Source organism: Chelonia mydas, chromosome 25 (assembly GCF_015237465.2).
Source record: "Chelonia mydas isolate rCheMyd1 chromosome 25, rCheMyd1.pri.v2, whole genome shotgun sequence".
Lineage (NCBI taxonomy): Eukaryota > Metazoa > Chordata > Testudines > Cheloniidae > Chelonia > Chelonia mydas.
Genome location: NC_057858.1, coordinates 10,477,516 through 10,491,191, shown reverse-complemented (window position 1 = coordinate 10,491,191; position 13,676 = coordinate 10,477,516). Strand labels below are relative to the sequence as shown.

General features: G+C 56.4%; 1 protein-coding gene across 5 annotated transcripts in view; it reads left to right on the top strand.

The window, feature by feature from the left end:
• POLRMT (RNA polymerase mitochondrial) overlaps positions 1–12,486 on the top strand; it is a 40,090-nt gene extending 27,604 nt beyond the window's left edge. For 3 of the 5 annotated variants that reach the window (XM_043535805.1, XM_043535804.1, XM_043535807.1), the window contains 10 exons: positions 2,415–2,537; positions 3,690–3,869; positions 4,685–4,771; positions 5,301–5,465; positions 6,804–6,856; positions 7,487–7,585; positions 8,178–8,250; positions 8,796–8,887; positions 9,521–9,594; positions 11,092–12,486. In XM_043535805.1, coding sequence (XP_043391740.1) covers positions 2,415–2,537; positions 3,690–3,869; positions 4,685–4,771; positions 5,301–5,465; positions 6,804–6,856; positions 7,487–7,585; positions 8,178–8,250; positions 8,796–8,887; positions 9,521–9,594; positions 11,092–11,141 — 996 coding nt within the window. In that variant the 3' untranslated portion in view covers positions 11,142–12,486. The remainder of the gene's footprint in view (positions 1–2,414; positions 2,538–3,689; positions 3,870–4,684; positions 4,772–5,300; positions 5,466–6,803; positions 6,857–7,486; positions 7,586–8,177; positions 8,251–8,795; positions 8,888–9,520; positions 9,595–11,091) is intronic. The other 2 variants (XM_043535806.1, XM_037885478.2) reach the window with 1 other exon arrangement.
• Positions 12,487–13,676: the final 1,190 nt, after the last annotated feature.

Genomic DNA, 13,676 nt, shown 5'->3' with positions numbered 1-13,676 from the left:
AGACTGGATGGCCCTAATGGGAGCAGGGGGAGCACGTGTCAGAAACTAACCCTAATGACTCAGATCTCATTGAATGGGGATGGGGGCAGAATGGAAAATCAAAGATCAAGCAGAGGTGCCGGGAGTCACCTAACAGCTGACCCATCAACCTCCCATTGACAGAAGCAGTTCTAACGTGGGGGAAGGGCTGCCATGGGCCTGTGGATCCCACCTCACATGTCTGCGAGGCTGCAGGTGCCCCAGGTGGGATGGGGTGGTCCTTTCTCTTGGTGGCTTCAGTCCCCCCGAATATAGTCGCTGTAGCAGGAATGGTGGGAGGTACTGAGCATCAAGGCCTCTGCAGTTCAAAGTGTGTGTTGCAGGGTGGATTGGTTGAAATTACCAGGTGGAAAGTCTCAGTTTAAGTCATCAATTTGAATTAACTTTTCTTTTTCTAAAAAAGAGGTGCATTCTCATTGGTTGAGATAACCATTAAAATGTGTTGATTTACAGCTAAACAGAGCCTTTCCATTGGATTTGGTACATCTGTTTTCTGCCTGGGAGGGACTGCTAGAAAAATGTACATTTATTTAAGCAATTATACAGCTTAACATTTTCAGATTCTTATTAATTGAACATTTTTAATATGTTAGAAAACGGGGAATAATACATTGCTTAGTTACTAGGTAATTAACTTTTTCCTCATGATTTGTGTCGAGCTGTCTTAGGATAGTAACTGGAATGTAACAAAACACACAGCAACACATAAACATTAACACCCTTAAATGTTTTGGACACACAAACTTCTCTTATTAGAACATGTTTCAGATTTTCAACAGAATGGTTTATTAAACAGAGGGATTAACCACAGTCAGTGAACTAAACTGATTATTTCAGGTCAGCCTGGGAACGTTTTCAAATAAGCCTAAATGAGAGTGACTGGAGCTTAAATTCTTACTTGCCTAATTCTCTTGAAAATGAGACAGTCTCCCAAGTTACTTAGGTGGATCTTTTGTGCCATGTTTATAAAGCTTGACTTCAGAAGTTAGATGTTAGAAATTAGATTTCGTTGGGGATTGGTCCTGCTTTGAGCAGGGGGTTGGACTAGGTGACCTCCTGAGGTCCCTTCCAACCCTGATATTCTATAATTCTATGTTTATTGCCCTGATCCTTTCTTTCAACGCAACGTTTTTGATAGAGGCTCATGCATTCAGCATATTTTTTGTTATTTAAATGTTTTAAGAGATTATAATAAGTTTAGGCCTTAACATATTTTGTATGAAATTCAGATTTCATTTTAAACAGATTTACGTTTTTAAAGAAAATGTTGTCGTTGTTTAAATAAAATAAGAAGAGTCTGATTTAAATTAAAAAAAAAATCTGTTTTAAAAATGTTGTTGTCAAAAACATAAATTTTTATCCACCCTGCCATGTTGCATTTTAACCACTCCCCACACCCCCCATTCATGCCAGGCATGGTTTTGCCCGTGTTGTCCCAGGCTCACCTAGGTCCTCTGGCAGCTGTCAATCCAACTGTTGTGGGAGATTACTCAGTGGCGAGCATCTGCAAAGGAGGCCTGATACCTATCTGGTCGCCTAGACTGCAGTGCCACACCTGGGACAGGTCAATGTTGGGTTTGGTAAGGGTCAGGGCCCAACCAAAACCCTCAGAGCTGAACACCCCAGAGTTTTGAGATCTGGAGCAAAACTCTGGCTCAGATTCCTCTTTGGTTACAGGAAGGTTTTCCAAGCAGCAGGGGAGAGGCAGCCTGGCACAGTGGCTAGAGTACTGGTCTGGGAGTCAGGAACCCTGGTTTCTATCCCAGGCACTACCACTGACGTGTTGTGTGACCTTGGGCAATTCCCTGCCCTTCTCTGGGTCGGTCTTCCCTCCCACCCTTTTTGTGTCTTATCTACTTCAATTGTAAGCGCTTCTGGGCAGCCTCTTACCATGTTCGTACAGCATCTAGCGCAGCGTTGCTCCTATAATACAAACAATACAGAATAATAATTAACATGTTTCCATTCTTTTCTTTTTTTTTTTTTTAAATTCCAGTGAAAACTTTCTGTGGGGGTAGAGAGAGGGGCTGATTTTATAAACATCCCATGCCATGTTTGCAACTCAGTCATTGCAGCATTGGGCTAGTGCTTGAGACTCGGACAGTGACACGGATGGAAGGTGAAAGGGAAACCAATGAGTCCTTTGTCCCTGCTGGAAAAAGTAAAAAAGCCAAAACGGTGCAAAGTCAGCATTAAAAATTCTTCTGTCCTGAGCAGTTTCCAGCAACATTGGTGAGGGCATGAGAAAGTCAGTGGGAATGGGGTGCCTAACTCCCTTAGGCTTCACTGAAAATCCCAGCCTTGGTTTTTAACCACGCAATGCTCCTTTAAATGGCCAGGCTCTCAGTCCCACCCTTTGTTCTTCCTGCTCACAGGACGGCTCTTGCAACGGGCTGCAGCACTACGCCGCACTGGGGCGCGACGTCATCGGCGCCACCTCGGTCAACCTGATACCATGTGACATCCCCCAGGACGTGTACAGCGGAGTTGCCCAGCAGGTGGGACAGAGCCGATAACCCTGGCAGGTCCCTACGGTTCACCCCTCTGCTCAGACCCACCGTGGAGCTGGTGGTCAGTGTCCCCGAGCAGGACAGTGCAGTGGGAGAGGAGAGGCTGAGATAGACAGCACTGTCCACCGAGCTGGCTCAATAGCCATCAACTGACTGGAATCCAGCGCCTGACTGTCCCTCTCTCCTCTAGAGGGAAGCACTGCGGTGGCCACAATGAAAAATCCAGATGAGATTGTGCTAGAAGTGGGGAGGGTGTGATCACAGTAGACAGAGAAGGAGCTGAGACCGAGAAATCACCAAGCCATGAACCATTCCGAGGCTCCCTCTCTCCGGTTTTCCCCCGTGTGCAGATGGGGAGTTGGTGAGACAGGGTCTCCAAGCAGCAGGGAGATGCTCTGTCTGAGTTGCCAGCACCTGGCCGGCACATAGGAGGGGAATTCTCTTTCTTTTGGGCGACGCGGGAAACTAATCTCCATGGTACATTCAGTCCTCGGCCTCTCTTGCCAAGCAAACCCCAGTCTCTGAAGTTTTGCAATATGAAATCAGCCTGCTGGCAACTGGACTGAGACCTGCCACATTCATTCCGCACACAGAAACTATCCTTAGCTCCTATCTAGAGCTTTTCATTTGTGGATCACCGCGGTCAAGTATGGTTATCCCCAATTTTCAGATGGGGAAACTGAGTCACAGAGACCCGCTCACCCAGAGGATCACTGGCAGAGCCGGGAACAGAACCCAGGTCTCCCAAGGCTTGGTCCAGTGCTCGATCCACTCGGACACACAGTGGACCTGACAGCCATTGGGTGCTGTGCCAGCACAGGGGTGGAAAGGCTCCGTATCGCAATACCAGTGTCCTGAGTCAGTGTCTCTGTGGTCCAAAAACTCCCTAGTTCCTTTAGCTAGTGGCCTCTGCTATCCAGGGTGGCTAGCATGGAACACAGTGTCTGTCGTGGGTGTGGGGGAGGGGCAGACCGGTGGTCTTGGCTTGGTTTCTCCAGTCTGTGTAGAGGGGGTGCAGCCCAGCTGGGCCCTGGGGCTCCCTCGATGACCCTATTCCTATGTGGGAGGGTAGGCGGGTCCTGATTCAGCGGCGGCAGGATCACGGGATCTCCCCCTTGGTTCCTCTCCATGCTGCCCTAGGTAGAAGATTTCCGGAAGCAGGACGCCCAGGAGGGCATGAAGATCGCCCAGGTCCTGGACGGCTACATCAGCCGCAAGGTGGTGAAGCAGACAGTGATGACAGTGGTGTACGGTGTCACCAGGTACGGAGGGAGGCTGCAGATCGAGAAGCGGCTCAAGGAGATCGACGGCTTCCCACAGGTAGGGCATTCGCCCTGGCTTCCCCTCTGTCCCATCTGACTGCTGCCACTGGTTTCTGGCTGAGTTTTGTGTAGTGCCCGTTTCCCTGGGGAGAGATTTCCCTTTTCTTCCCCCCTGGCACGATCCTGCCCTCTGGATGCTGCTAAGCTGGATCCAGGGCAGGGGTTCGGCTAGTGGGGTGGAATGGGAGCCAGCTTATAGGTGGTGGCCTTTTGCAGGATGGGGTGAATTCTTCAATCAGGTGTATCCTGTCCCTTTGGTTTCCAACATTGTCATCTGTTGCCCAGCCTCTCTGGCAGTAATAGGCCTCAGCTGGTGTCTTGTACAATACAAGGCTTGAGAGACTGCTGCTCCCTCTGGGGGCCGTATTGGCCCCCCGATGTCTGTCTCCAGGCAACTTGCTGGTGCCTGGGCTGGGCTAATGGCACCTCCTGCAGAGCAGAGGGTTCCCCTCGGCACCTCACAGCGGTTCATAGCCTAGCGCTGTCCCTGTTACTTACACGGCCAGTAATGCAGCGCAGAGGCCAGCAGGGTGCCTGGTGACTTGGCCCTCCTCTGTGGGAGAGGAGAGTTGTGTTAAGTCACCTCTCTGCCCGCTCCGGAGCCAGATCAGGATTCAGATTCCCAGCTCCCCTGAGCTGCAGTGAGATCTTGGGTCTCAGCTAGCCCAGGTGGGAAGGCAGGTTCTCCGAGGCAGTAACCCTGGAGGGGAGGGAGACATGTCAGCAGCAGCTCATCCGGGCTGTGGTCCTTCGGGTGAGAAGGCAGGCATGCCTTCATCGCAGGGACTCTCACCCTGCCTCTGATCCACACAGGAGTACGTCTGGGAGGCGTCGCATTACCTCGTCCAGCAGGTGTTCAATAGCCTCAAGGAGATGTTCTCAGGGACTCGAGAGATCCAGGTAAGGTCCCTGCTGCTTTTCTCTCTCTCTCTCTCTCCTTCCTGCTTTTCCCCTCGCCCCCCTCCTCTTCTGGCTTCCCCGTATGCCGAAGAGTGCAGCACTGCAGAGCTCCTGGCATCCGCTCCTGGGAGCGCTACAAGCAAGCTGGAGAACAGGAGAGGAGCTGGGGGCAGCCCCTAGAGATCCCATGTCTCCTCCCATCACCCTGGGGAATGCAGCCCACTCTCTAATGCCAGCCCTGCTCATGAAGTGAAATGGGGCCACTAGATCCGGTGTCTCAAGCAGCAGGTCTCTGTGTGATCCAAGCCCCACAGGAGCATTCCTGACCCCCGCCCCCACTCAGGTGGAATGAACCCCTGGGGGATGGGACCACAGGGTGTTGTGCCATCCATGGTGGGCTCAGAACTGCCTGTGGTGGGCGGGGACGTTATGGGGTGAATCTGTCCTTAGAACCCCTGGAGCCACCGGGGCTCTTGGCCCACTGAGTCCGTGCTCTGGGGAAGCTGCTTACTCCAGTCTGTCCCTGCAGATCTGGCTGACAGAGAGTGCCCGGCTCATCGCCAAGTCCGGGAACACGGTGGAGTGGGTCACCCCGCTGGGCCTGCCCATTGTGCAGCCGTACCATCGGGCCAAGTCTACAGTGGTGAGTGCCTCTCGGTGCGGAGACAAAGGGGAGCAGAAGTACTGGCAGCTTGTGAGCTGGCTTCTCAGTCTGGAACATGGGGGATCTAGATCAGTGCCCCGCCAGCCACCGCCCTGGGCCAAGGGCATTAAGGGGCAGCGCGGCAAAGTCTCCAGCCAGTGCACATGTGTAGAACCTTGTTCTGTATGTGTGTGCACACGTGTGTACTTGTGCACAATGCTGGGATGTCTCCAGCCAGTGCAGATCTACGCAGAACCTTGCTGCGTACACGCAGGCAGAATACACCGGGCTGTGAAGACTCCAGCCAGCAGGGGTGCCAGATCTGGTTGTGTTACACATGCACGTCGTACAGTGAAGAAGTCTCCCGTGGGGGTGTGTGGGCGGGGAGGGTTCGTGAGGGATGGGTATGGTGTCAGGCTGCTCTCTCTTCCCCCCCTCCCCACTGACTCACCGGGGTAATTAACTTTTCGGACTCCGGGAGGTGAGCCCAGCACGAGTCAGGGAAACAGGATGAGACATGAGAAGTGGTTCCCCAGGATTCATGTGACTCACTCTCGCTCCAGTCCCACACTCCTCCCCGCTGATCCCCTTCCTCCTCCTCCTCCCCCCCCCCGTACAGTCCTCTCAGCATCTCTCTCCCTCCTGCTCCACGTGAGCTTCGGGCTAATTCAGCAGCTGAGATTCTTGGGGGTGGGAGGAGCTTATCCCTGAGAGGAAGAGACCAGAGGGGGGCTTGTATGAGCACCGACATGCGGGGATGAGTCAGCGGTGCGGCGGGGCCAACGTTGGAGCCAGCATCCTTGGGGGGCTGAAGGGTGAGTCAGCGGGACGAAGTCAGGATGGTATTTAAGAGTAATGGAGCTGGCGAGTAACCAGGGCTCCCCAAAGGCTCAGTGACGAGACCCCCACATGGTACCGACCTGGGCATATCAGCAGGGAAACAGATTCCTGCTTGCCCACCTGCACGCAGAATCTGCCCCATCTCCTAGCCGCTGGCACGCCACGTCCCAGCAGTTACGGGGCAGTTCAGGGTGGTCTGCCTGTCTCCAAGCCGCTGATTTGTTCAGCTGCATTTCCCAGTTCTGCTGGTGAGATAAGGGCCTTTAAAGCCAGTGAGCCAGGCGCTGGGCACCTCCTGGGAGACATGCTGGCTGGTAGGACAAAGGTTCCTACCCATTTCCGAAGATCTGAAGTAGGCTGTTCTAATCTGGCCATGAGCTCCCTGCTCTGGGAGCTGGCTGGGCCAGTTCTGGTCCTAGACTCTGCATGGCGCATGCTGGGGGCCTGTTGCTGGCATGATCCGCTCTCCAAGAGTGGCGTGCCTGGGACTCCCTAGGAATGGGTGATTGTGTCTCTCTGCCGCTGAGTCCGGTCTCTGTCTCTCTGTAGCTGAACAGCACCATGCAAACCCTGAGTCTGAACGTGCGCTTTGACGCCAACCAGTAAGTACCGGACTGCAAGTGCTCGGAGCAGACTCTACGATCCTTTCCCCTCAGCCCGAGTGATTTCCTCCCCGCTCCCCGCTGTGCAGCCCGGAGCTGGGGGAGCCCTTGCCTCCAGGCGGTTTGGAGACAAACCCCGCCCCCCCATCAGCAGAGCTTGGCAGATGAGTCCCCAGTAGGAGAGAGAGACACTGATCAGGGCTGCTGCTGGTATTCGCACACTCCTGCTTTCCTTACCTTGTGCTGCCCAGTGCGATGCTCAGCAGGAGTGCGGGGTGGCAGGGGAGGAAGGTCTGGAGGGAATCCAGCAGCGTCTGTGGACAGCGCTGCGGGTGCAGGGCCGTAGCACCCGGCATGGGTTTCCAGGAGAGGGAAACATCTCCTACCTGCTCCCTTGTGTCCATGGACCAGTGTGGGGGGCAGCCCCTAGAGCTCCCATCGTCCCAGGGAATGCAGCCCAGGCTCCATCCCCATCCGTGCTCAGCCCACTGGATCCAGTTCCTTCCGATCGTGCAGCCCTGGTTGGCTTTACCCTGACAGCAGGTCCTGGGTGCTCTGCCTCCCCGCTTTTCCCCTCCCCTGGCCGTGGCGGGCAGCCGGGATGTCTGACTGTTCCATGCTCCATTGCAGGAAACCGGACACGGTGAAGCAGAAAAACGCCTTCCCGCCCAACTTCATCCACTCGCTGGACTCCACGCACATGATGCTGACGGCCCTGCACTGCCACCAGTAGGGAGCCCCAGGGGCAGGGCCACCACTGCTAGCCCTGTGCGACTCTGCCCTCGTTCCCCAAACGTGGGGGGCGGGTGGGAGGGGACAGACCGCGGAGTAAACAAGGGGCCTCGTACTGAGACCTGGGGACTCGGGTCCTCGTCTGGGGCACAGCACTGCGGGCAGCAGGGAAGAGTATTTCAGAGCCAAGAGCTCAGCTGTTGATGGGCGGGAAAGGGTTAAAGCAATCAGCTGAGCGGGAAGTGGGGGATGTGACTGGGCGGTCAGGGTTCCGTCTCGGGTCATCTTTGGGGCTCCTCTAGCATTGGTGGAGGCAAATCCGCAGGGTTCAGCTGCCCCTGCCGGCGTCCAGCCCTGCTCCTACAGCTGTCAGCCCCTCCCCGCATGGGTCTGGGATCAGGGAGGTACCGTACCCAGGGCGCTAGGCGGTGCCCCAAGGGATGGCAGCCCCCAGTTCAGCTCATTCAGGCCCCTGTGCTGGTGCCAGCAGGAGGGTTTGGCTGCCCGAGGCAGGGGCCTGGGCTGACATCAGAGAAGAGGGAGGGTCTCTGCGGGCGACACCTAATCTGGCTGCTCTGCTGCCTTTCAGACGGGGCCTGACATTCGTCTCGGTCCACGACTGCTACTGGACCCACGCGCTGACTGTGGATGTCATGAACCAGGTAGAGACCAGCCCCCTCCCCCGTGAGCAGAGCCTCTTGCACTGACCCAGCGCATCCTCCTCGAGGGGGCTCGGCAGGTGCTGTCCAGCCCCTGGCCCTGACTCACGTCTCCTCCCCCCACCCCAATGACGTGGGTCTCCTTTCCCTCCCCCACCCTGTAGTCTGATTGGCTGTGGGTAACCAAGGCTATGCGCCCTGCAAAATACAGAGTGCCAAGATGGCACCTGCTGTTCATGTGTCTGCTGATACCCCTCAGTCCGCAGCCCCCTGCTGTCCCAGCCCTGGGCTCCCCATGCGCGTAGCTCTGTCATTGACCCTCGCTCGTAATGCACGGCCCTTCCTGGTATGTTAGCCATGGGCTTCCCTCCATTCCCGTTCCCCTACAGCTCTGCTGACACCCCTCATTCTCAACCCGCTGCGCTCCGTGCTCTGCAGACGCACCCCACGTTCAGCCCCGTGCAAACAGGTTAAATGGAATTTGTCTCGGGGTGAGAGGGCTGCGTGCTGTTGTATTCCACTAACTTGTGACCTCCGTGCTCTGCCAGGTGTGTCGAGAGCAGTTTGTGGAGTTGCACAGCCAGCCCATCCTGCAGGATCTATCCAGGTTCATGCTGCAGAAATATTGCACTGACTCCCTGTAAGTACCCAGCTCACCCACCCTCTCTGGGGCTCCTTCAGGGGAACTTCCTTTGTTCACTGCGCTGTGTAAGTTACGCAGCCCCACAGCCTCCGGCTTGGAGCCTATCCACGGTATCCTTCCTCCGCCTGCCTCTGGGCTGCTCCTAGGACAAAGATGGCGCAGTGGTTAGTGAGCTAGGCCATGGCTCGGGAGACCTGGGTTCAGTCCCCTGCTCTGCCACAGATTCTCCGTGTGACCCTGGGCAAGTCTCTCTGGGCCTCAGCTCCCTACCTGCAAAGGAGGGTGAGATCGCTGCCCTGCGTCAGAGGGGCTTTGTGTGCCGAAAGTCCATCGAGGTTGGCAGGCGCTCAGATACTCTGGTCAGGTGGGGGCAGCTAGCACCAGAGAGCGATACTGAGATAACAAGGACCGCAGGAAGATACTTAGATGCCCAAGCGGCCACATAGGGAGACTCTTATCTTGAAGCTGATCTGATGGTTCCTTTGACACCGGGGACCTGTCACCATCCCCTTGGCTCAGAGCCATGTGCCCACAAGCTGCACAGAGATGTGTGTGTGATTCAGGCTGGGAGCAGAAAGTTCCCACTTTCCTATTTAACACCCCTTTGTGTCGTGGCTTTTTTTGACCCAGGGCTGAGTGGAGGGACAAGAAGTCCCTCGAACACAAGAGGCTGGTGGAGCTGCTGTCCAAGGTCCCCGAGACAGGTATTGTTATTATCCGTCGTGGTTATTACGGCAGTGCCTCCAGGCCACCCGCGAATGCTGGGCACTGGACTAACGCTTGCCTCTGGAGTTGGTTCCCGGGGTGGCTCCCAGGCGTGAGCCCTCTGACGCGAGTGATTGGAATGAGCCAGCCCCATAACGCTTTCCCAGCAGTAGCCATGTTTCTGATGACCAGTGTCTCTTTCAGTTCATCCCACAATGGGCGGGAGGAACCTGCGAGACAGGGCACGGCGCTGTGCTCGGTGGGTGAAAGATAGAGGCTTGGTCTATACACCTAAAATGTAGGTTGACCTAGCTGCGGGGCTGGAGAGATGTAGTCAAGCTGAGCTAAGCCCCGGTGTAGACACAGCTAGCTCAGTAGAAGAATTCTTCTGTCAGCTAGCCTCTTGGGGCGGGGTCCCCTTTCTGTCGCTGTAGCAAGTGTCTGTAGATCAGCGGCAGGGCTGCAGCGGTGCCTCTGTAGCGCTGGTAGTGTAGACGCACCTTAGCCTGCTGGATCCTACTGGGGGTCTAGCTTGGTCCCTAGGGATCCGTCTCGCGCTGCCAGGAAGGCTGGGTGAGCGTCGCTATCTTCCCTGTGCCTGGCTGCCAGCCCCGCCCACCCCAGCAGAATCTCCTCCTGGTCCCTGTCCCGAGGCTAGAGTGGCCACGCGGCTGGCTGCCCTCTGGATGGGCCAGACGGGAGAACCCCGAGCTCAGCAGTGTCTTGCTGGGGCTGTTAGCACTGGCGATCTAGTAGGACGTAACCCCCCCCCAGAGCAAGCTGCCTTTGGCTCCCACCCTGGCATCCAACTTGCCGTGCGAGCCCAAGCCAGCTGGAGAGCAGAACCTAGCTAGCTAGCAGAGATAGTCGGAGGTCACCAAGCAAGCAGCCCTTGTCCTGACCCACTCTCTGTCCCTGGCTGCTCCTTCCGCGAGGCCTGGTGCACACACAGCTAGAAGCATCCCTGCCCTAGTGCTGAGCCCTTTCGCAGAGCAGCATTGCACCCACCACAGCCTAGGATGGGGGATAACCGATGTCCTGGGGTGGGCGTCCTAGCTCCTACCCCCCCGCTAACTCTCTGCCCCAGGGAACGCATCCACGTGCAATGGGTCGGGCAGCAGGAGGGGTCCTGTGAGCGGAGTGGGCCCCCGGCGTGCTCTCTGCCCCAGGTGGGGTCAGGGAGAGTCGGTCTGATTGCTGCTCTGAGCTGCTCTCTCCTCCCTGGGGCGAGGGGGATCTTCCGGAGTGAGGGGGGATGGGATGTACTGAGACTTCGAATTTAAGGCTGCAAGGGCCAGTGGGGTCATCTAATCTGCGGGCCGGCATAACACAAGCCGGAGAAGCTCACCCAGCGATTCCTGCAGCCAGCCCATAGCTTGCGGTTGAGCTAGAGCACAAAGTTGAATCCTTTCCCCTAGAATGCTGAGAGACGCCCCCGGTCTCCAACCCGTGCAGCCCCCGCTCTGACCTTCCCCCTGCTCCTTCTTCCCCTCCAGGCAACTTTGACCTGCAGAAGGTGAAGGAATCTACATATTTCTTCAGCTGAAACGGACGTGGGCAAGGCCCCGGACTGTCTATCGAACGCTGGCTAATTGGACCAGAGCTGCCAGCCAGCCGAGTCCAGGGTGGGGCCTGGCTCACAGCACCCCATCAGAGAACAAGGGGAGACCCTGTGTCCAGCACCTCGTCCTAGGGGCACAGCAGACAGCTGGCCCAGCGAGGTATCCCCCAGGGGATGGATCGGTGTCTCCTCTTTGGAAACGGACCCTGCCTGGAGAGCAGGAGCATGGGGCTGCCACTAGGAGGCAGGATCTCTGCTTTCCCTTGTGCCAGGAGGGGCATGGCGCTGCCTTCGTATGGCTCTTGCCAGCCCAGCTCACCCGCTCCTCCCTCTGTGCCGAGGGACCTGGATCTGGAGATCACTGGCTGCTATTTTCCCTCGTGACTGGGAATCACTGACCCAAAGACGAGATTGCTTCGCTTACCGGGAGCTTCTGGCCCCAAACTAAGGTGGAAGGCAAGGGGCTAATTGGGGACTGGCATTCCCTGTGACCTCAGCCTCTCACACAGCTGGGCCTCAGCAAGGGGCCCCTGTTTGCTGCTGGTAACTCAGGTGCTCTAGGCCAATTGACCTGGCCTCTCTTCCCCCTTCCCTCGCCCCCGCTCACTACCCCATGCGTCTGGGGAGGAGGGCATCCTGCAGATGGATCCCTCCAGGCCTGGCTTTGGACACCGTCTGGGTCACCCATGCCAGGCCGGAGTGCTGTCGGTCTGTGGAGTGACGGGGGCTGCGGGTCTAGGATCCCAGTGAGACACCTCTCTTCACGGGACTCGTAGCTATAATGGTGCCTTTGTGGGCTAGCCGAGCATGCCTGGGGGAGCGAGCTAGAGAACTCCTCCAGGAACAGCAGCAGCTTAAACCAAAGGCCCCAGAGTGCTTTAGGGTTCTTGGCCAATAAGCTGCCTCTGGGGAATAACCACTTCCCTGGGGAACAAGAACCTGCCAGTCCCTGGTCTCTGCAGCTGCGTAGGACTTTGCTGGGGTTGGCCAGGGTGCAGCACCCAGCCCGTCACTCCGTTTCCGTTCCTTTCCCCCTAGCGGAGTGGGGGGTGGGGGGGGAGACTGCTCCTGGGGGGCTGCGCCTCACCTGGTTCCCCAGGGGAATGGTTATTCTGCACTGGGGGCAGCCAGTCACGACTGTTATCCGGAGGAGCCTCCCGTACTGATTCACCCTCTCTCCCCGGTACGTGGACTCCTTTCACTCGGCGTGCTTTCCAGCAGTGTCTCATTTTCAGGGATGTCGAAGGTTCGGCTGCACAGTCTCTGGTGGGGCCGGTGTGTAACTGGAGCTGCATGTGAAGCACTGCACATTAAAGCCCTTTGAAACTTCTCCTATCGGGGCTGCTTTGTTAGCAAGTGTGATTGTATTCCGGTGGTGTCTGGAGGCCCCAGCTGAGATCAGGGCCGGTTGGGCCCAGTGCTGCACAGTGAGAGCACGTCCCCTGCAATCGAAGAGAGAAAGGGTGGCAGGGGAAACTGAGGCACAGAGAAGGGGGGGTCAGTGTCAAGAATATAGAACCCAGGGCTCCAGACTCCCAGTCCGCTACCCAATTGCTGGGCCACACTGTGGATCTCATTGTGTGGAGGTGTGTACTATCTGCTGCACAGATGTGTACGCGTAGGGGCTGCCTTTACCAAGCAGTGCGCGTGCAGAAGCTGCACCGTGCTGGCAACACTGCACAAGGCCAGGACCCGAAGCCTCTTGAAATTAGAGCAGTGGCTTACTCAGCAGGATGTAAGGAACCCAGCCGAGACTGCTCTCTGCTGTGGTGGACGGTACGTGGGCACCCTCGTGGCTAGATGTAATCTGGGCTTTGGGCCTGATTCTCAGTTACACCAAAGCCTCTTCCCCCTCCCCCACACCAGCAACATCAGGGGCCTTAAAGTGTCATTACACCTGCAGCCTGAGTGGCTTTAGGCTCACTGAGATTGAGGCCTATTACCTCCAGCAGCACAGTATCTGCCGACAGTTTGGGACGTCCGTTCAGCACAAACCAGAGGGGAAAGCGCCACTTCCCACGGCACCCGGCTTTTCCTTGGTGGTCTCCCACCCAGTCCCCTCACTGTCCCCATCCCGTGGAGGTTGAGTTCAGTGCAGTCCCTCTGCCAGGACGCTGATGAGCTGAGAGTTGGTCAGTGACATTCGATGTGGCCCCACTCTTCACACGTCCCTTTTCCAGGTGCACCCTGCCCTTGTCACCTCTGTTCTGGTGCAGGCAGCTCAGTGACAGACAATGATGCCACAGACCATGGTTTGGCTTGCTCTTAATCGACCTGGAGATACTTTGTTTTTTCCTTTGCCTCCAAAAGACATAAGCCATCCGCCATTTAACACCCTTCCAGTCTTTCTTTACAAATGTGCGGTTTTGCGCTAATTAAGAGATTTGCACCAGTGGCTAATAAATCCAGCGGCTCCACTTCCAATGGGCCTTAGATCCTGCCTAGGCTTCTAGGTGGGTTAATGAGGGACGGGTCCTGCTCCTTGGGATTTGAAAAACGGATCAGACCTTGAGAGAACAA